Source organism: Melanerpes formicivorus, unplaced genomic scaffold (assembly GCF_026170545.1).
Source record: "Melanerpes formicivorus ecotype bairdi unplaced genomic scaffold, bMelFor1.0.p_v2 SCAF_45, whole genome shotgun sequence".
Lineage (NCBI taxonomy): Eukaryota > Metazoa > Chordata > Aves > Piciformes > Picidae > Melanerpes > Melanerpes formicivorus.
The window spans coordinates 5,508,307-5,529,337 of record NW_027142397.1 but is presented as its reverse complement, the minus strand read 5'-3'; the positions used below and the strand labels follow the sequence as shown (position 1 = coordinate 5,529,337).

General features: G+C 56.4%; 1 protein-coding gene across 4 annotated transcripts in view; it reads right to left on the bottom strand.

The window, feature by feature from the left end:
- Positions 1-17,827, bottom strand: part of PTPRU (protein tyrosine phosphatase receptor type U) — a 73,569-nt gene extending 55,742 nt beyond the window's left edge. For all 4 annotated transcript variants that reach the window (XM_068159404.1, XM_068159405.1, XM_068159406.1 and 1 more), the window contains exon 1: positions 17,739-17,827. In XM_068159404.1, the coding sequence (XP_068015505.1) occupies positions 17,739-17,811 (73 nt within the window). In that variant the 5' untranslated portion in view covers positions 17,812-17,827. The remainder of the gene's footprint in view (positions 1-17,738) is intronic.
- Positions 17,828-21,031: the final 3,204 nt, after the last annotated feature.

Genomic DNA, 21,031 nt, shown 5'->3' with positions numbered 1-21,031 from the left:
GGATTCAATGCTCTCGAAGCATTTCCCACCCCAAACGACTCTGCGATTCTCCAGTCCCCAACGCCTCGCAAGTCAGAAGCTATTTGAGGCTCTGCCTCCCCTTTACACTTCATCTTTCCAGCACGAGGGTGCACTCAGCTCCATTTGTTCCCTCTCAGAATCACCCGAAACTCGTTTTCAAGGAACTCAAAGCAAATCCCCCTCCTGTTCAGACGCCTGGAGGCAGCAAGACCTCACAGCTTGCTTCAAACCCTCCCCGAAGCGCGGAGCCTGCCCAGCCCACGTGCGGCTGAGCCCCCGCAGGCGGACCCCGGAGCCTTGGCTCCCACCACAGGACGTGTTGGATTTTGGAGTCTGAAATTTGGCTGTGCTTCCTAACAGGAGAGGAAAAAAAAAAAAAAGACAAAAAAAAACCACCACCACAAATCTGTCAAAATTTTCCAGGAAGGCAAAGGAGGGAGGGGAAAAAAAGAGAGAGGATTTCCAAATAAAACACAGTCAGGGCCCCGGTGCCAAGTGATTTGCCCAAGTGTTTCGTTCCAAGAGCTGCTGAAATGGGATATTCTGGGAGAAGAAATTGGTTCTGTGTTGGGGAAGCTTTTTTTTTACCCCCCCCTTTCTGGGGCTGAGAAACCAGAGCAGAGACAAACAGCATTTCAGGCTGGCACAGCCCTGCTTCCCCAGGAAAAGCCTTTCCTGCACGCATTGAGGCTTGAGGAAAGGGGATTGAGACTGGGGGTGAGGAAGAAATTCTTTCCAGTGAGGGTGGGGAGATAGTGGAACAGGTTGCCCAGGGAGGCTGTGGCTGCCCCCTCCCTGGAGGTGTTGGAGGCCAGGCTGGATGAGGCTTTGAACAACCTGGGCTGGTGGGAGGTGTCCCTGCCCATGGCAGGAGGTTGGAACTAAGCAGCTTCAAGGTCCCTTGCAACCTAAACCATTCTGAGCCTATGAATAAACTCTTTCCAGCCACTAACAACATCAGCAGAGACATCACTGCCACCACCTCCTCCTCTTGGGCTGTATCTCTTCCACCCACATCCCACTCAGCATCATCCTCAGCACCAACTGGTCCTGTGCCTCACTTTCCCCACTGCTCCAGCACAGCAAGGCTGGATCCTTGTCCACCTCTGAGATGATGCCCAGGCTCCAGAAGCTTAAATTGCAATTATGTGGAGTAGATACTCTGCTGGCTGAGGCACAGCTGGCCAAGTCCATCCATCTGCCTCCTTGGACAGGTTTATTGTTATGGCTTTTCCCAGCCTGAACATTCCCTCCCTCCCATCCAGGGAAGGAAATGATGGTGGCTTGACAGGTCGCTGCATCTCACCAACAGATCTGGCTGTGATTTGTGTACAGAGAGGACAAAACAAGAGTTCTGCAGAGCTTTGGTTTCCAGGAGCTTTTGGGATGCTTTTGGTGCCATCTCTCCTCACTGAAGGGTAGGGCTGGAGAGAAACAACCTCCAGCCTCTTCTTCACAGAATCAGAGAATGGTAGGGGTTGGAAGGGACCTCTGAAGATCAAGGCCAGCCCTCCTGCCAGAGCAGGATCACCTAGGGCAGGTCACACAGGAACACATTCTGGCAAGGTCTTGAAAGTCTTCAGAGACAGACTCCACAACCTCTCTGGGCTGCCTGTTCCAGTGCTCTGCCACCCTCAAAGTAAAGAAGTTCCTCCCCATGTTTAGATGGAGCTTCCTATGTTCAAGTTTGCCTATTACCACTGAGGACCACAGAGAAGAGTCTGGCCCCATCTTCCTGACACCCACCCCTTAGATATTTGTAAGCATTCATAAGATGCCCCTTCAGCCTCTTCTCCAGGCTAACCAGCCCCAGCTCTCAGCCTCTTCTCACATGAGAGATGTTCCAGTCCCCTCAGCATCTTAGCAGCCTTGCACTGGACTCTCTCCAGTAGTTCTTTGTTCTTCTTCCTCCTCATCACAACAGTGGCATAAAAATGCACACCAGAGCTTCTAGATGCCAAGGTCCCAGCTCCAGAGCGGGTGGCTGTGGGTGCCCCAGCAGCTGTGGCAAGTGAGAAGGGGTAAAACCAAAGCAGCTCTCAAAAGCTTAGGGTTTCATCAAAATATTTACAAAGGAGAGCAGGGAGACTGCAACCTGGAATACTCAGCTGCAGCAACAGGGATGGTGATACCGATTCTGCAGGCTAACAGCAGCAGGATGGGAGCTGTCAGAGTCAGCCAGGGCTGCTCCAGGTCTGGGTGTGCCCTGAAAATCGGCAGATGGAATCAAGGAGCCCCCAGCCCTGCGCTGGCTTGAGGCCAGGGTCACAGCAGCTCCATGCAGTGAGATGAGTGCAGAAGGTGTGATTGGAGCTTGAGCAGCTAAAAATACTGCTGGGGAAGTGATGGTGAAAAGGAGGCTGAGGGGAGAATTTCTTGCTCTCTACAACTCCCTGAAAGGAGGTTGGAGACAGGTAGGGGTTGGTCTCTTTTCCCAAGGAACAAATGATAGGATGAGAGCAAATGGCCTCTAGCTGCACATGGGGAGGTTTAGGTTGGATATGAGCAACAATTTCTTCCCCAGAAGGGTTGTCAAGGCCTGGCCCAGGCTGCCCAGGGCAGGGGTGGAGTCCTCCTCCCTGGAGGAGTTTCAAAATAAAGAGGAAAAACAAGAAAAAGTGGTTTGAGAGGCTCCCCAGGGAGACCAGAGCAGCTCAGCATCCTCCCTGGGTACCACTGCCACCCAGTATCCCCAGCACAGGCACCACTGCCACCCCCACAGCTCTGCGGTATGCCCAAGGAGAAGGGATAAGTGCTAACATAAGGGCTAAACACCATGGGGACCAAGATGTTTTTTCAGAAGAAATAGAAAGCTGAGCTGGTTTAGAGGAGTTGGTCAGGGAGCTGGGCACCAGTGCTGCTCAGCATCCCTCCTGGGTACCACTGTGGCACTGGGACATGCTCAGGCAGAGGGCTGAGCACCAAGATGGAGTTAAACATCAGGTGGGCCAAATTTTTCTTACTAAACAAAGAAAAGGGAGAAGTTGGATTAACCAACCAGGGCTTCACCAGGGAGCTGAGCAGCAGTGCTGCTCAGCATCCCTCCTGGGTACCACTGCCACCCAGCATCCTCATCCCCAGGGATGGAAAGGAGGAAAGTCAGGGAAGGGGAGAAGGGGAATGAAAGATTTGCAAGGAAGAGGGAGGAAAAGAAAGTCCAACCAAGGCAGCACAAAGGCTGCTGTCTCATTAAAGCTCCGTGGCCACTAAGGGACGTGGCTGCCTGCCCGCCCGGTGCTCTTTCATCTGCCGCGTCTGGGCTCCTCTCACTTCAAAGTTAATTACACACTTAAACCTTTGCTGTTTAACCTCCTGCACCGTGGGACATGCTCCACAGGTTTCTCTTTTCTTTTTATTGAGCAGCCTTGAAAAAGTTTCAGTGCTAAAGGGTGACCCAGGCACCACGCAGGATGGGATCGGCCACGCCAGTATCCCATGGTGGGGAACAGCACAGCCCAGACCCTGCAGGGCAGCCTCTGATGGGGATATCACAAGAGCAACAGAGCAAAAAGTGGCAAGGCTTGCTAAATGAAGGCTTTCTACCCAAAGTGACCAAGTGCAGGCTTCCTCAAGCTATGGCACTCAGGATGGGTGCTGGAGACATTAACGATCAGACTCAATGGGGCCCTAGTTGGAGGTGTCCCAGCTGGCTGCAGGGGGGTTGGATAAGACCTTTGAGGGTCCCTTCCAGCCCCATGCAATCTGTGCCCAGGACAAAGAAAGTAAATTGTTGGGGGAAAAACAACCAAACAACATTTTGCTCTCATCTTGGCTCAGCCAGGACTGGATTAGTCCCACAGTCCTCTCTGGGGTGCAGTATCTTGGGGTCAGCAGCCCCACATTGCAGGAACTGGGCAGGAAAGCTAAAACAAGAGACTTTCTGGACTCAGGATGAATTTTTCATCCCTGTTTCCCCTCCAGCAGCTCCTGCCCCTCATCCCAAGTAATGAGCAGGAAATGAGCATTCAGGTACCCTTAGGACATGCTGCTACCTCACCCCAGCAGCCAAGTGGTTGCACGCAAGCACCCTGTGCAGCAAAAGAGGGCTACAACCCATAACCATCAACATCCCAACACATCAAGGTGGGGCAAGGCAGTGAGCAGAATTCCTCTCTCCCAAATCCAGAGTTTTCACTGCTTCCTGGGAGCAGGGATGGAGCCAGAGGCCACACAGTCACACAGGCCTGGACTATCAGACCCCAGACCTCTCCTCTACAATGCATGAGAAAGATGCTCCTCTTCTGCACTGAAGAATCAAGTTCTTCCCAGAGGATAATTGCTTAATGGCACCACTGCTGCAAATGGGGGAACTGAGGCACAGGGGCAAGCTGCTGCAGTCCCATTACACCAACAGCCCAGAATCGTCCCCTGGGATGGTTTAAAACTAAAAGAGGGAGATTTAGAGTAGATGGCAGAAAGAAATGTTTGACACTGAGGGTGCTGAGAGCCTGTCCCAGAGGGATGGGAGATTCCCCATTCCTGGAACCATTCCAGGTCAGGCTGTTAGGGGCTCTGAGCAACCTGCCCTAGTTGCAAATGTCCCTGCTGACTGCAGGGGGATTGGACTGGATGAGCTTCAGAGGTCTCTTGAACCCAAACCAATCTGGGATTCTGTCTTTAAAGGACAAGGGATCACAAATCCCACTTCTATCTTGGGGGCAGCTCAGATTCCACAGAGAATGATGCTACAGGGGTCCAGGACTTGTTCAGGGGGCCGGAGCACTGAGCAGGAAAAGCAAGAAGCAGAGTGGGTCCCTGCATCACAGCATTCAACCACCTCACTCCAGTGGACACCAGCAGCACCACAGCCAAGCCAAAACACCTCAGGAATTAAGTCTCAACAGCAGGAAAACCTCTTCTAGCCCAGGCTAAGGGGAGCTAAATCCCCAAGCTTCACTTTGCCCACTCAGGTGACATTAGGGCACAAGCACAAAGAGGCACCTACAAGGTTTTGGTGCACACCACAAACTGGAGATGACAACAACCCACCCCTCACCCCCCTCCTTCCCTGCTCCCTGCTATTTCCCCACTTCTACAAAACAGAGTAATTTCCAAAGAATATCCCTTGATTTCCTGGCCCTGATAAAAGCTGATTAGAAGAATATGGAAAGCAGCTCCATTAAAATTCTCACCAGTCATTTGTTTTTGCTTCTCCCAAATCATTTTAAGTATTGCATTTAATAGCAAAAGGGGAGGGGGGGAGAAGGGGGGAAGGGGGGGGAAAAAAAAGAGAGAGAATTTGCTCAGCTGTAAGAAACATCAATTTGCAACTTGAAGCCTTGTACATTAGCCAGAGAAGCTAATGTGTAAACATTAGCAGCTCCAGTAACACACAGGGCTTGGCCAATGCAATTCCAGGGAGAGAGCAGCCAGATATTAAGACAGAGGATTTGCATAATAAGTCACTTATGTCTGATAACCTCAGTGTTTGGAAAGCACAGGACTGAGAGAGCAAAAAGCATCTACCAGCAGCCACAGTAGGAATAGATCTCTGTTGGGGTTGGCTCTGTACTTGGTCTGTTAAAGGCTCTTGATGGTTTTTACCTGCAGGTCTCCAGGGAATTGGTTTTGGTTGGAAAAGTGCAACCATCACCATGAGCACCACCATGGCCACTAAACCACCTCCCAGAGGGCCGTATCATAGTATCATTGTATCAGTCAGGGTTGGAAGGGACCACAAGGATCATGTAGTTCCAACCCCCCTGCCATGGGCAGGGACACCCCACACTAGATCAGGCTGGCCAGAGCCTCAGCCAGCCTGGGCTTAAACGCCTCCAGGGACAGTGCCCCAACCACCTCCCTGGACAACCCATTCCAGGGCTTCACCACTCTCATGGTGGAGAACTTCCTCCTCACCTCCAGCCTGAATCTCCCCACCTCCAGCTTCATTCCATTCCCCCTAGTCCTATCACTACCTGAGATCCTGAGAAGTCCTTCCCCAGCCTTTCTTTATGTACACCTTCAACACCTCCAGGGATGGAGACTCCACCACTGCCCTGGGCAGCCTGGGCCAGGCCTTTACAACCCTTTTGGAAAAGAAATTTCTCCTGATGTTCAAATTAAACCTCCCCTGGTGCAACCTGAGGCCATTTCCTCTCATCCCAGCACTTGTTACTAGGGAGACCAACCCCCACCTGGCTCCAACCTCCTTTCAGGGAGTTGTAGAGAACAATGAAGTCTCTTCTCAGCCTCCTTTCCTCCAGCCTAAACAACTCCAATTCCCTCAGGTGCTCCTCACCAGCCCTGTTCTCCAGACCCTTCCCCAGCTTCATTGCCCTTCTCTGGACACACTCAATCCCTTTCCTGCAGTGAGTGGCCCAAAACTGAACTCACTATTCAAAGATGTATTTAAAAGAGGAATAATCTATCCTGACAGCCCAAGTCCTTCCTTGGGGCAAACCCTGCTGCAAACTGCACCTCCTTTTCTCTCCAAAGCAGCTCCTGGTGGGGGATCAGCACCAAAGGGACCAGGGTGCTGCATCACCCCAGTGTGGGTGCAACCATTTCAGTTCCCCAGCTGCTTTACAGTGATGCTGTGGGGCAGAACCTGGGTTGTTTCAGTCCCACAACAGGGTGTATTTAAGACCCCACCCAAGCCCTGTCCCTGTACAATGCCTGGCTCCTATGGTGCTCCCAGGGGAAGGACCAGCATCATTCCTCCTTTATTTATATCTAGGCAGGGAGAGGTCTTGCAGCACAGGATCAGACTCAAGCTCCCAGGCCAGGAGGCCACTAACCTGCAACACAAGTGTTTCAATAATCAACCAGCACTTAATCAACATTGTCAGGGCTGCCTCTTGGCCTCCAGAGGAAGCTAAACCAAGGCAGGTCTTTGGAAGCCTCCATCCTGCTGCTATCGATCGCTCGCTGTGCAATTACAGCTCCTGGGTTATGGAGTTGGCTCCTTTGGCGGGGGGGAGAGGGACAGAAATAGATTGGGGAAAAAGGAGCAGGGGAAAAAAGCTCATTTCTCATCCCTCACCCCCAGCTCCTTTATTACCATCAGGTCCCCAAGGCCCTGCTGAAGGCAATCCACCTTGCATGCCCATGGACACAGAGACACCAGGACTGTGATCCTTGGGGGTGAAATGCTGCTTTTGGGGCATCCCTGAGGATATGGAGATGCCTCCTTGCCTGAGAAAGCTGCCCCAGGACACAGCCCAGGAGGGGCTCCAACCCCAGAAATCATGGGAATGGCCAAGTTTCCAAACCAGGGGATAAGGACAGGTGAAACCTTCAGTCTCCCCCAAGCTCTCTCCCTGCAGGTCTCACCTCTCAGGAGTGAGGGATGCAGGAGCAAAGCATGCCTGCAGGTCACCCTCCCATGATGGAGCACATGCCAGCACTGGTGGCCTCGGGGACACAGCTCAGTCAGGTTATTTATGGCCTCTCCAGGCACAGAGCAGAGCTGCTTGTGCTGCCTAAGAGCCCTCGCGTGGCAAGACCAGCTGGCGACAGAGCCACACGGTCCCCACCGTGCCCAGCATCCACTTCCCAGGCTCAGGAAAAACCAGAGTGGGAGGAAGAGGAGCAGGGAGTAAGGTCAGGGCAGAGCAGCAGCACGTCTGGCTGTAATGCAAAATGCAGGCTGATGTCATCCTCCTGCCGGTGCGCCGGGAGAAGCAGTGTGGGAAGACTGACAGCGAGGTTTTCAGGTGGTGACGTGGGGAAATCAATCACCACGCTGCCAGCACTGAGAGGCAAGGGCTCAGCCAAACCCTCTGCTGGTAGATGGTGGGGAAACAGCATCAGTCAGGAGTTTAAAGGCACAAGAATCCTCTGTGGGGGAAGAAAAAGGAGTCCTGGGCACAAGGGGTCCACATCATGGTCCTGCAAAGTGTGCTGGACCAAGCCAGGCACCCTTCAGCCAGACAAAGTTTAGGATACAACCCCCCCAGAAAAATCAAATCCATCAGCAGATGTGTTTTTACCAGTCCCCAAGCTGGGCTCAAGCATTCCTGGCCAGTGCTGGCCTGTGCATGCATGCATCCATCCACATTCCTCCACCCCCCCACCCCTGCAAAATCCAGCAGCTCCAGCAAACTCCTCTCAAGGTCTCCAGCAGCACCCCGCAGCGCTCCCAGAGGCTCATTTAACCAGGGAGATCATTTCCTCAGGTCCCCAGGTGCAGGTCTCAGAGCAGGCAGCACTTGGGGACGGCAGGTTGTAAATCCAGAGCCCCAGCAGCAGCCTGCAGCTGCCTTTCCTCAACAGCTTATTTATTGCTTTCAATACCTGCCCTCCACCGCCGCTGGCTGCCAGGCCCTGGGCTCGCTCTGCAAACGCTCAAAGAAACCCAGCACACTTCCTTTCTTTCTCTGCAAAGCTGCTCCAAGTCCCTCCCTGCTGCCTCTATTTTCACAGGGTCTATAAAAGCCTCAGCTGAGATGCAGGCAGCTTTCCCCCCCCCCAACCCTGCCCCTCTCCAGCTCCAAGGGGGAGCAGGCAGGAGCACCACGGTGCTGAGACCTGGCAGAGGCAGTGCATGGAGCACTGGGTTTGAAGCCACATCCAGCACCAAACCCCTGAGCTGGCTCACACAAGATGAACTCACAGCTGGCATCAGGGATGCAGGATGGATTCAGGGATGTAGGATGGATCCATGGATGGTGCTAGCCAGCAGGGATGCAGGATGGGAAACACTGATGGTGCTGGCCAGCAGGGATGCAGGATGGGACCCGTGGATGGTGCTGGCCAGCAGGGATGCAGGATGGGACCCGTGGATGGTGCTGGCCAGCAGGGATGCAGAATGGACCCGTGGATGGTGCTGGCCAGCAGGGATGCAGGATGGATTCACAGCCAGCACTAACAGAGTACAGAGTGGGTTCACAGACAGCCCATGAAGCATCCCAACTCCTTCCTTCTCTCCTCCCTTGTCGTTCCCATGGGGACCTGCTCCCCAGCCCCACTGCAGCACCCCAATCTCCCTGTCCAGGATCCATACCCCTCCATTCAGGTGTTGCCCTCCATCTGAGCCTGAAACATACACCTACCAAAGCTGGATTTTCAGCAGGCCCCTGGGATGCAGCACCCACCCACACATTCCCCACAGGAAGGCTCAGGACCCTCCATCCAGCTCCAGGAAAAGGAAAACAGCTTCCAAGCAGTGAGCAGTGCCACACCCTGGGCAGAGGGACTCACCTGCAGCATCCCCTGCAGAAGCCCCCAGAATTACACCCCCCCCAACAGCTCTCAGCACAGAAGACCCCACTGCTCCAGGCTGTACTGTGTCCAGTTGTGGGTTCCCCAGTTTAAGAAGGACATGGAACTACTGGAAGGAGTCCAACAGAGGCCACTAAGATGCTCAGGGGCCCAGAGCATGTCTGTGAGGAGGAAAGGCTGAGAGCCTTGGGGCTGCTGAGCCTGGAGAAGAGCAGCCCCAGAGGGGAGCTGAGCAATGCTCAGCAAGAGCTAAAGAGTGGGGGACAAGAGGATGGGGCCAGACTCTTCTCAGTAATGCCCAGTGACAGGACAAGGTGCAATGGGCACAAACTGGAACCCAGGAGGAGAAACTTCTTTGTTGTGAGGGTGCTGGAGCCCTGGAGCAGGCTGCCCAGAGAGGCTGTGGAGTCCCCTCCTGTGGAGAGATTCCAAACACACCTGAACATTGTGACCCTGTGTGATATCTCTAGGTGAAGCTACTCTAGCTGGGGGACTGGACTCGATCTTCAGAGGTCCTTTCCAGACTCCACCATGCTGGGATTCTGCAAGACCCCTGCAACCCCTCCCTGCACACAGCCTGCCCCAGTCAGGACCCAGCTCCCATCCCTGAGTGCAGCCCAAGCAGCAGAGCTCAGCCATCCCACAGGAAGAAAGGCAGGAGATGGCCCCTTGCACTGAGAACACTGTGTGGAGCTGGGCATGGTGAGCAGCACCTCCCCAGACAGGGGCCCAGGTGAGCTACTAAATAAAGAGTTCAGCTAATGAGGAGAGAGCCAGCCTAAGGAGGAGGTGTGCTGCTTCAGGCTGATATTGTTATAATCCATGGAAAGCCAGCTGACTGCTGGCTGCAGAAAATCAATGGATGTTATCACTCAGCAGACAGCTGAAAATACAGCCCAAACCAAGCAGAAACTGGAGAGCCCTTGGGGGAAGACCTGGCTGGGCAGTGGTCAAACCTGCACCATGTCCCCACCCCCCTGAGGAGAGATCAGAGCCTGCCCCACACCTGGAGGGCTTCAAAAGTCACCCCTGAGCTGCTCCTTCCCCAAAAGGCCACTGGAAAGCTCCAGCACCCACCTCCATCAGGTATGGAGGCAAGTGAGCCATTGTCACTACAAGCACAGCCCCAGATGTCCCAGTGGTGAACAGGGATCACCCAGATCTGCTCATTCCACCAGCCCAGGGATGATGCCAAGAGCATTTCCTCTGCTAACCACAGTGTGAAGTGCCTCTGCTGGTGGGGCAGCAAACCCCTGCCAAGGGGGCTGGAGCTTTGCATGACCTGGGACCTGGCACTCAAGGATGTGTGGGGCTGCCCTGCCCCATGACAGGTCCTTGTCCTCATGGGTGGGCTGCCAGCAGCAGGGAAAGGGCTTCAGGAGGCATCATCCTTTGGTGGATCTGCCTGGACTTGCTGCCTGGGTTTCAAAATCTTGCTGTTGAAGCCTCCACCATCACAGCTCAAGGGGGAATCGAGGCACCAAGGCCATGCAGCACAGTTCAGGAAGGGGGCTGCCCCTCAAGGAGACCTGCAGAGCATCTCCAAACCCCCAGCAGCTCCACTGACACCTCCAAATCCATCCAAGCAAGGAAATGCAGCTTCTCCAGAGTCCATTTCTCCACAAGCAGCCTCGATGCTCCATCCCCTCCAGCCCAGCAGAGAAAAAGCCATTTCCACAGCTCCTGTAGGACAGCAGGAAGACTCCCAGGCAGTGCCCCAAAGAGGAGCCCCTGGCACCGGGGGAGGGCTCAGCTGCAGCAGAAACGTTTCATCTCCTCTTCCAGACTAGCCACTGCTCACCTCCCGGTGACATTGTCCTCTGGGTGACATCCTCTTCCCAGTGACCCATCCAGCAGTTGATGGTCTGGTTGCTGGGTGCAGCTAGCTGGACCACAGCAGTGCTTGATCCTCAGCTGGGTTAATTGGGTTAATTAGGCTGAAGGTCTCCACAGGAAGCCGCTGGCCAGGCTCAGCTGCCCAGGGGCTGCCATGGCTCTCTCCACATCCAGAGTGGCCGTGGGGACAGTGGCCTCGTTAAGACACATCAGGTCATCGGTGTCCCTGTCCCCTCGTCCTGTCCTGGGAGAGCTTGGAGCATCCCCAGCCAGCCACTGCATCCCATGATCCTGATCAACTTAACGATGTCAAGAAGCTCTGCTCTATGGCAGAGGGCCAGCAAGTCAGAGCAGTTTGCTGGCTTATCCACAAAGCTCCCCACAGCAAGGGGGTCCCCGGCACCCAGTGGGTACCGCACTGGGGCAGAGCCCAGCACTCAGCACAGCCTCAGAGAGAGGAGGGACGGCCCCTCTGCCAGCCTCTCTGCAGCATCAGCACAATGACCCCGTTTGGGGTGATTCACCAGGATTTTTCAAGGCAAGTCAAAACAAATCCCCAAAACCCAACAGTGTATGACCAAGATAGTCAGAGCTGCTCTGGCTGCAGCACATCTACAGCCCTGGCTGCAGTGCTCTGCTCCCCACTGCAGCCCTGTCTGGGCTGTGGGGGCTTTTTCCCATGGGCAGAGCTCCCCCCAGGGTGGGCAGGTAAATGGGAGTGCAGTGGGATGCAGAGCAAGCAGCATGTCCTCACTCCCTGTATCAGCAATGGAACAATCCAGTAACACCACACACACACACCCCCCACCAAGCTGGGACCACCAGACCCAGTGCAGGATGCTGGGGAGGGGAAGCCAGGTGCAGGACCCACTAAGCCTCACCCAGCTCCCGTTGCGTCAACATCTGGAGCACTTCTGTGGACAGAAAGGACAGGAAACAACAAATGCATGGCCAAAGGCAGTCAGGAGGCTCCTTCCAGCTGCAAGTTTGTCAGGTATAGAGCAGGGATAGGGGAGGTGGGGGGTGTTGGTCACCTCACAGAAGTGGCCCCCACACATACCTGCAGCCCCCAGCAAGGGGGGAACAGCAGCTGTGCCGTTCTGCAGTGAGCAGAGCCACAGCACTGGAGTTTGGGGTCCAACAAAAGGGGACAGAAGATGGGCTGTGACCAGCAGGCTAGGGCTGTGACACTCCAGGCAGGACCTGGAGAAGCAGGAAAGGGGCCAGGGGGTGAGCTGGAGCTAAAAACTGCCCAGCAACAGCAACACCACTCCCAATTGAAAAAAACAATCACAGACCCAGCTCTGGTGTGTGACACCTCCACCTCAGTGCCAGCAGCAGCTTGTGGGGACAAGGCTGTGCCCACAGGCAGAAGCTCTGAGTGCCTTTGCTTCCCAGCAGCTGGAGCAGAGCTGCGCTTTGGCTCTCGATCCAGGCAGAGGATGTAGAAGAAGCTGCTCCCAGGAAAGAAAACAGCCCTGAGAACGTGCTAGGAAGTCCCTCCTGCACCCACCAGCTCCACAGCCCTCCTCTTCCCCCCCAAAACACCCTTTATCCCGCGAGGAAGAGCGGGTCCCACGTCCCCAGGACCCCTCCAGCTGGCATCCCCCTCCCTCACATCCCATCACCCATCCGCATCCAGCCCGGCGCAGGGAAAGCAGCAGCAGCAGCAGCAGCAGCCTCTGCCAGGCCACCTGCAGCGGAAAGCGAAAGCTCCATCGCCAGGACTTCTTTATTTTTAAGGCTGCCAACAAGGAGGCAATTAGCTCTGGAGGGGCTAATTGCTGGGAACCCTCCTTGTCTGGAGAGGAGAAAAAAAACACCTCAGTTTCCCCAAGTTCAAGGTGAGAAGTCTCCAGCCTGGAACGGGAGAGCAGGAGCAGGGAATGCTGCAAAGCTAAAGCAAATCCCAAGCTGTCGTCGGGGAGGAGGTTTGGGAATCTTGACATTTAATCACGCAGTAACTAAAGGTTCCCAGACATGTCTAATAAGACAATTATAGTGCATGTTAATAATAGATTATTAAAAAGCTTATTTATGGAGGTTTAAGCAGGCAGATGGCAGGGCTGTGTTGATAAAGCTCTCCAGAGCCTGCGCTACCTCCCAGCTCCAAGCATGCAGCAGGGATTTACCTGCCTCTGCCTCACCAACCCCTCAATCTTAACCCTTCCACGACTTGCCCAAAGCAAAGCAGCAAGTCCCTCAGGGGACGTTGCAGCCAGGAGAGGATTTTTGTAGGGTGTTTTGGGACGCTCAAGACTCTTGGCCCCTCTGCAGAGGTTGATTGCGACGGAAAAGCTCCATCCCGGATGCAGTCAGGGGAAAAACCAACATCACTAGGGAGCAGGGATGTTGTCACAGCTAGGGCAGGGGTCAAAGCCACCAACAAGCATCTGCCTTTGTTTGCAAGGAGGCGTCCTGCTTCCCCCTGGAGGTCCTGTTCGTGTTGGGCTCTGCTCTGGGAAAGCTCCCAGGGAAGCTGGAATGGGGCTGGTTCGTCTCAGTTTGGATAACAAAAGGAAAAATGCACGGCGCTGGCCAGGAGGTGACTCACCAGGATCCCTGTTCCCGAGGCCAGGGCAGGTCCAAGCGCCCAGAGGAAAACAAACAACCATGAAACAGGAGTTTTGGAGCAAGGAGAAGAGGGTAAAATGAAGCCAATGCAACTGCAAGTCTTGGTGGAGGGAAAAAGCAGGCACTGCCACCCCCCACCGCAGAGCTGCGGAGCCAGAGCCGGAGGGACAGGTCCATCCAGGAGCATCAGCATCACTTGGAGCATCCCTAAATTCTGCTTCACCCCCGCAGAAGGTGAAGATCCACCCTGCTCCAGTGCGTGGAGAGGCCACACTGGAAAGCCAAGGGCTTGGGAGTAGGAAATCTCTGCCCTGGGCATGCTTGGGCACATCAACAGGATTTACTGGAGCATCCCAGCACAGGAGCCTGGGGGTGGTGTTTGCACTGTCTGGGAGCTCTGGGAAAGGACATGGCACTCCCAGGGCATTAAAAACACACAGGTAGAAGCAAGCAAGGGGAAGATTCTTCCTTGGCACCACAGAACAAGCAAGAAGGGCAGGGGGGAAATAATAAAATCTGAGCCTGGAACGAGCTGGCAAGGAAAAGGCAAAGCTCTTGAACATATGTGTTTGGTGAAGGTGGGGTGAGGAGAAGAAAAAATTCCCCTGGCATGGGAGAGGCCATCACAAGCAGGGAAGTAACCCCGGGCAAAGAGCAGGATCAGGCACTCAAGCACCCAGACAGCACAAAACACTGACCTGGTCCCCAGAAACACCCCAAGACAGCCTCCAGCTACCGCCCCCCCACCAAGCCCTGTGCTGGGATGACAGATGCAGCACCCCCCTCTCCCTGCCCCTTCTCCGAGCATCCCCCCTCTGACCCCAGGAGACGCTGCTGTTAACGGCCGAGGGACGCCAGGCGGATTTGTTCCGCTCCCCGACCCCAATCCCAGCCCTGGGGACAGCGTCTGCTCAGCGGTTCCCATTCACTCGCCCGAGACAACACAGCCACCGCGGGGTCAGGGTCACCCGTGCTACCCCCTGCCAGCCTGCGAGGGGGGAGGCGGAGTGACAAGTCCCTTGGGTGGCCCCAGCCCTCCCTGCCTGGCCCCCGGCGAAGGGTTCAGCCAACACAACGAGCAACGACCCCTCGCAAAGCTCCCCCCAAAGCAATCCTGACGCCATCAGTGATGCCACTAAGCCGTCTGGGGCTCCTTGGTGGCACTAAGCTCCTAAGTGGAAGCTGCAAACCCAAATATTTTCTTTGCTGGATCGCTGCTGACAGCCAAGCCCAAGCGCAAACAGCTTCCGCATCATGATGGCAGGAGTGCCACGCAGCGCTGGCAGCTGCCGCCGCGGGGGTCCCCGCTGCCGGAAAACAGCCCCGGAGTACGGCGGAGACACAGGGGTGCACCTGGACAACAACTCAGTGCTGCAGTTTTGGGGTGCGTGGGTAAAACAGAGGAGCAGAGTTGCTCCTTGTCGTAGCAGGGGAAGGCAAAAGAAGGAGGAAAGAGCTGAGTTTGCAAAGCCCGGGGCTCCATGAGTCAGCCCGGAGCCCCCGACGATCCAGCCCGGTCTCAGCCAAAGGCTTGTAGCAAGGGGGACGGCTCCGTGCTTTATTACAGAGCCCAGGGAGGAAAGATGGAGTTGGCAAATCCCACCGGTGACAACTCGCAAGACCCCAGCACAGCCAGCTGACACCAAAAGAGCACAGGGAACCGCTCAGCTTGAAGGCTCGGCAAGAACCTTCTTCCACGACAAGCCCAACGCAGGCAGGCACCAGCAGCTTAGTCACTGCGAAATCTTCATGAGCTGCAAAACTTTGCCCGCTGCAGGAAAGAGCGAAGTGTATCCCAAGCCGGTGGGGAGGCTGCCACGGGGGCTCCCAGCTTCACTCCCAGCTCATCGAGGTCTGGTGGTCCCAGCCACGCCGTGCCTCAGTTTTCCCACTCATGGAAGGGATCACCCTAGGACCCTTCAACCGCTCATCCTCCAAACACCCACCGAGACAAGCAGCTGGTCCTGCCCGTCACTGCTTTCGGGGTCTCCAGTGACAGGCAGCAGCTTAAAGCTTTTTTTACAGCCCGGCTGCCGCACAGCCCCGAGCCCGGCAGAGACGAGCCGGGTGATGTCCCCACAGCCAGGCAACGTCCCCACAGCCAGGCAAATCCGCTCGGCAGGAGGATTCATGCAAAAAAAAAACCCAAAAAGCAGCCTGCAATGGAGCCGGGGGGGCTGGCAGCAGACCCCTTGTCTCCATCCAAATCCAGCCCCCGCGGCTGCATCACGGAGCTGAGCCTGCTCTGCATCTACCGGGCAAACGCTGGAGTAAACACACCCCTGATTTACACCCCGGTGGGCTCAATCCTGCTCCTTGCAAATGTCATCTTGCAGGGAAGGAAGCCCATGGAAGGCAAAGGGTTTGCTTGGAAGAGGGAGTCTTCTCAAAACGTCCCCCCAACCCCAGTAGCAGCACTAGGACCCCCACCAGTGCCCCTCTAGCCCCTCGCAGGCTGCGACAGCTCAGTCCTGATGGCCATCAGAGAAAGGCAGATACCCGAGGACTGGGGAGCAGCAAAGCTCAGTACCCCTTCTCTGACACCCGAGGCGAGGGAGGGGGGCTGTGCACAATCTCCTTCCTCTGGAGGTGTGGACTCAGAGCTCCTCAACTGGCTGCGTGCCTCAATTTCCCCATTGCTTCCTTGCTCTGTCCTGAAGCACAGGGCTGCTTGGGGCACAGATCAGCATTGCCCCCACCCCAGTACGACCCCTTCCAGTTACGCCAGTAGAATACAAGCCCATTCCCTCCCCATCTAGCCCACTTCACATGAGCTATGGAGAGACTCAGCTGCTTTATATTCCCCCCCCCCGCATCCATCCATCCAGCGTCCCCACATCCATCCAGCGTCCCCACATCCATCCAGCCCTCCATCCATCGCCCACCCCCTCCGGGGCAGCTGTATTGAGCTTTCTGCTGATGGGTGTCACTATTTATAATTTTGGAGAGAAGCCACTACCCAGGGGGAAAAAAAAAATAAAATATCAATGCACCAACACAGGGACTGCATCCAGGTGAAGGTAAAAAAAAAAAAAAAAATCAAGAACCAGGGAAAAAAAAAACCCAAAAACATTATAATAACATTTTAAAAACTGTTCATGCCCAGAGCATCAGCCAGGAGCTGGGGGCTGCAGCACTGGGGCCCCCGCAGAGCAAAGCACCAGCTCCCTCCTCCCTTTGTGCCTCAGTTTCCCTTGCAAAAGGCATTTGCAGCCCCCAAGAACCCCCAAATCACCCAGCACTCAAACCCTGCTCCTGCCTCTCCCGAAAGAAATGGGGAGTGAGTTGTGTGCTGTCGTCCCCCCCCCAAACCTCCCTTCTGCCTTCAGCCCCTGCTTGCAGGGTCGGGGCTATGCTCCTTCCCGGAGGGGGTGAGGGAGGGACAGAGCTTAGCGCTGAAGCTCTCAAGGGAATGGCAGAACAAAAGCTCAAAAATCAATAAAATAAGTTAAATATATATATATCTATATGACAGGATCGATGTGGGTGAAACTCTAATTATAGCTCCGTGACGGGGGCCGCCGCAACCGGAGAACGGCCCCGGTCACCACCTGTTCCTCCCAAAGGGTCCTCGAACCCCTCCAGCCCGTACATACGGGAGCTTGTAAATCAAGAACTCGGATCCGCCGGTCTTCACCCGAGGCTGCAGCAGGGCTGCACCGCCTCCTGCACGGCAGAGCTGCCGACGGCGCTCCCCGGTCTGCCCGTCCCCAGAGCGCCCGGTCCCCCGGTCGCTTCTCGCCCGAGCTACTAAACCCTGGGCAGGGCTTCTCTCTGGAAACGAAGTCGTCGCCGCCGCCACCTCCGGGATTAAGTTCTCCTTCCCGGGGATACATCGGGAGGGGAGAATGAAGGTAGACCGGGTACCGGGGAGAGATGCCATGGCTACGATGAGCTCCAGCCGTGAAGACTCAGGGTACGAGGATCCAGTGGAGCGCTCCGGTAAGCTCCGGCCACCGGCGTCCCGAACTCGACGGTCTCAACGGAGGAAACCGCGGCGGCGGCGGCGGGACAGGCAAGAGCCACCAAACACACCGCGGACTACCGGAGCCCTCTTTGCCCCATCAGTGGTGCAAACCCCACAAAGCAATAAACCCCTTCGTCTCAAGCACACACACAACTCCCTCTCCTTTTCCCGTTCTTACCGGCGGGTGTCTCGGTATCCAACGCGTAAACCCGGAGGGCGAGAGCGAGCAGCAGCGCCCGGGCGCTTCGCATGGTGCGAGCGGGGCGGGGTGGGGGGGAAGGAACGGCGGGAGGGGCCGGGACGGGGCCGTGGCCGCCGCCGCCTGCGGGCCCGCGGTTCCGGCGCGGCGGGGGCACGCGCGCCCGCCCGCCCCGCGCCTCAAATAAGCGGCGAGCGCGCGGCAGCAGCAGCTCCGCTCCAGCCCTGACGTCAGTGCCGTGCGAGGCTCCGCCACCGGACACCGGAGGGCAGGCCGAGGGCGCCCCCTGCCGGCCGCGGCCGGCACACGCAGCATTGAAGCCTCTTTAGCCCCCCCTTCTCCTGCACCCGCCTCCCGTCGTGAAGTGAGGAGAAGGAGGAGGAGGGAGGGGGAGAGTCCTGGTGGGTGCGGGGAAGGAGGGGGTATGGCTATAGGAGGGGGTTCCCGGTGACCGGAGAAGCGGGAGTGGAGGGAGACTGCTCGGGAGTGCTGGCTGCGCGGTTAGCGATGAGGGAACGGGGGGCGGGTTGTGAGAGGGAGGGTGCAAGGAGGTGGGGTGTACGGGTGCAGTAGGGTTGCCGGTTGTACGGTGGTCTCCGGCTGCGCGGAGGGCCCGGGTTACAGGAGGGTTGTGGCTTGCACGGGGGTCCCGGTTGCACGGGGGGAGAGGCGGCTGGCTGCAGGGAGGTCCCGGCTGTAGGAGGATCGCCGGGTGCAGAAGGGTCCCGGGTTGTACGGGCGTCCCGGTTGCGCGGCTGTAGGAGAGTTCCCGTTTGCAGCGGGGGTACATGGCTGCAAGGGGGTCCCCGGTTACACAGTGGTGTCCGGTTGCAGAATGGTCCCGGTTGCGCCGGGATCTGCGGCTGCATGGAGGTCTCCTGTTACAGGAGGGTCCTCGGTTAGAGGGGCGTCCCGGTTGCACAGGGGAGGCACGGCTGCAAGAGGGTTGAACGGGGGTTCCGGTTTTACGGGGAGGTGCGGCTGCAGGGGAGCCCCCAGCTGCACAGTGGTGTCCGGTTGCGGGGGGCCACAGCTGCAAGGGGGTGCAAGGGGGTCCCAGGGTGCGGGAAGGACTCCCTAATTGCAAGCGGGTGTAGGAATTTGGGGCGGGGGGGAGGAGGGGAGCTGTGGTGTGTTAATCTCTGCTTGCAGAAGGGTCCTCAGCTATGGAGGAGGCCTCCCCAGAGATCCCAGTTTGGGGAGAGGGGTCCCCATCCCTGGGGGTTCCCCAGATGCAGAGTGGGTACTGGGAGGAAGATGGGGAGGGGGAAACGGGGGGTGGAGCTGCAGCAGCACTTCACAGAGCTGAGGCTGGGGGTGAGGTGGGTGACACTCAACCCAGGCCCCCCCAGCATCCTTATGGGGGGCGGTGTGGGGCAGAGCTGGGGCATACCGTTGTCCCCATGGGCTGGGCACCAGGGACAAAGGCTCTGCCACCCCTTCAGGAAAGAGGATCCTGCCCATCCCGAGGGGTCCTCAGTCCCCAAGACCCCCCAAGTCTTCTGCCATGAGCTGCTGTATCCCACTGGATGTCCTCAAGGGTCAGGGACATGTTGCCTTCTCCTGCAGGATGGTGACAATGGAAACCTGGACAAGGCTGTGGCACCCTGGTGACACCCAGCAAAGCCAGCATCCTCTGGGGTGGGAAGTGGGTGACAGAGGGAGGGATGAGCAGGACGTAGCTGGGAGCAAGCAGAAAGGAGACAAACCCAAAGGGGTGTAAGAGGAGGAAAAAGCTGCGTCCTTTTCCCATCCGGATTGCAGGACGCAGGGGAGGGAGGAGGCACAAAGAGCTGGCAGCCGCTGGTGTCCCCGCGGCGGTGCCAGCGGCCGTGAAAAGGAGCCTTGTTCAGCGACATCCTCCCCGGCCCTGCTCCTGCAAGGAAAATGTTTTCCCAAAGGTTTGGGCTGAGGAGCGGCGAGGGGGGGGAGACAGGGGAGTGGGGAGAGCTTCTTAGAAGCTTTCCGGTGTGAGCCGTGCTTGGGTCACCCAGCCCCGGCTGCACTCCGGGCTGGGAAACTGCCTGGGTGGAGGAAAACATGGGAAGTGGGGAAAATGATACTGGGAATACTGGGGATGAAGGAAAAGTTGGGAGGTGAAGGGAATGCCACTGGGAATATTGGGATTTTCTTTACCACAAATCGCATCGTGAGCAGCTCTGGGATTAGCAGCACCCTGGGATGCTGCAGATCTCTTCTGCCAGACGAGGCAGCATCCAGTGGGGTGAAAAGGGGTACAAGGGACAGCACCCAGCTGTCACTGAGCCCTGTGAACCCAGTGGGATGCTCCCAGCCCTGGAACTGGGACACTACCTACCTGCCAGCAGCAAAACCCTTCCTCCAGCTTCACCTCATCCCAGGGATGCTGCCATGAGACTTTTCCCATCCCTCCAAGGACACTGAGGTGCTGCAGCATGTCTGGAGAAGAGCAGTGAAGCTGGTGAAGAGCCTTGTGAGGAACAGCTGAGGGAACTGGAGGAAGAGGAGGCTGAGGGGAGTCCTCATTGCTTTCTACAGCTACCTCAAAGGAGGTTGGAGTGAGGTGGGGGTTTGTCTCTTCTCTCATGCCACAAGCCACAAGACAAGAGGAAACAGCCTCAAGTTGCACCCAAGGAGGCTCAGGTTGGATATTAGGAACAGTTTCTTCCCAACAAGGGTTGTCAGGCACTGGAACAGGCTGGCCAGGGAGGTGGTAGAGTCCCCATCCCTAGAGGGGTTTCAGAGCCCTGTAGGTGTGGTGTTGAGGGACATGGTGCAGTAGTAGTGGTGGGTTTGTGAGCTCCAGGCAAGCAGTTGGATCTTAAAGGTTTCTTCCAACCTCAACAGTTCTATCAGGCTGAGTTGTTTATTGGAGACCAAATCCAGCCCTGAAGAAACATGTTGGGAATACCAGGAAAGAAAAACCACCCCAGCTCTGGCTCTTGGCATATGGGTGAAAGACTGGGAACACCGAGAGCGCTTCCATTGGTGGAGAAAGGCTGTCACTGGTTTGGATCCCAGCCCTGGGATCATTCAAAGTCCATGTCAGAGGTGAGTTTTGTCCTGGGGAAGAGCTTTTTGCTGAGTAAATCCCAGTGGATGCTCCCCAGAATGGGAATGGCACTTGGGAAAGACCAGAGGCGCTGGCTGAATCAGAGCTGCAAGTTACAGCCCAGCTCACAGGGCCTTCATCCCCACTCCTGGGAGGAGGAAGGGAAGGGAGAAAGGTCACAGGGTGATGGTCATGGTCATGTTGGGTGGTGTCTGTGTCTGGGCCAGCCTGAGAGCATGGT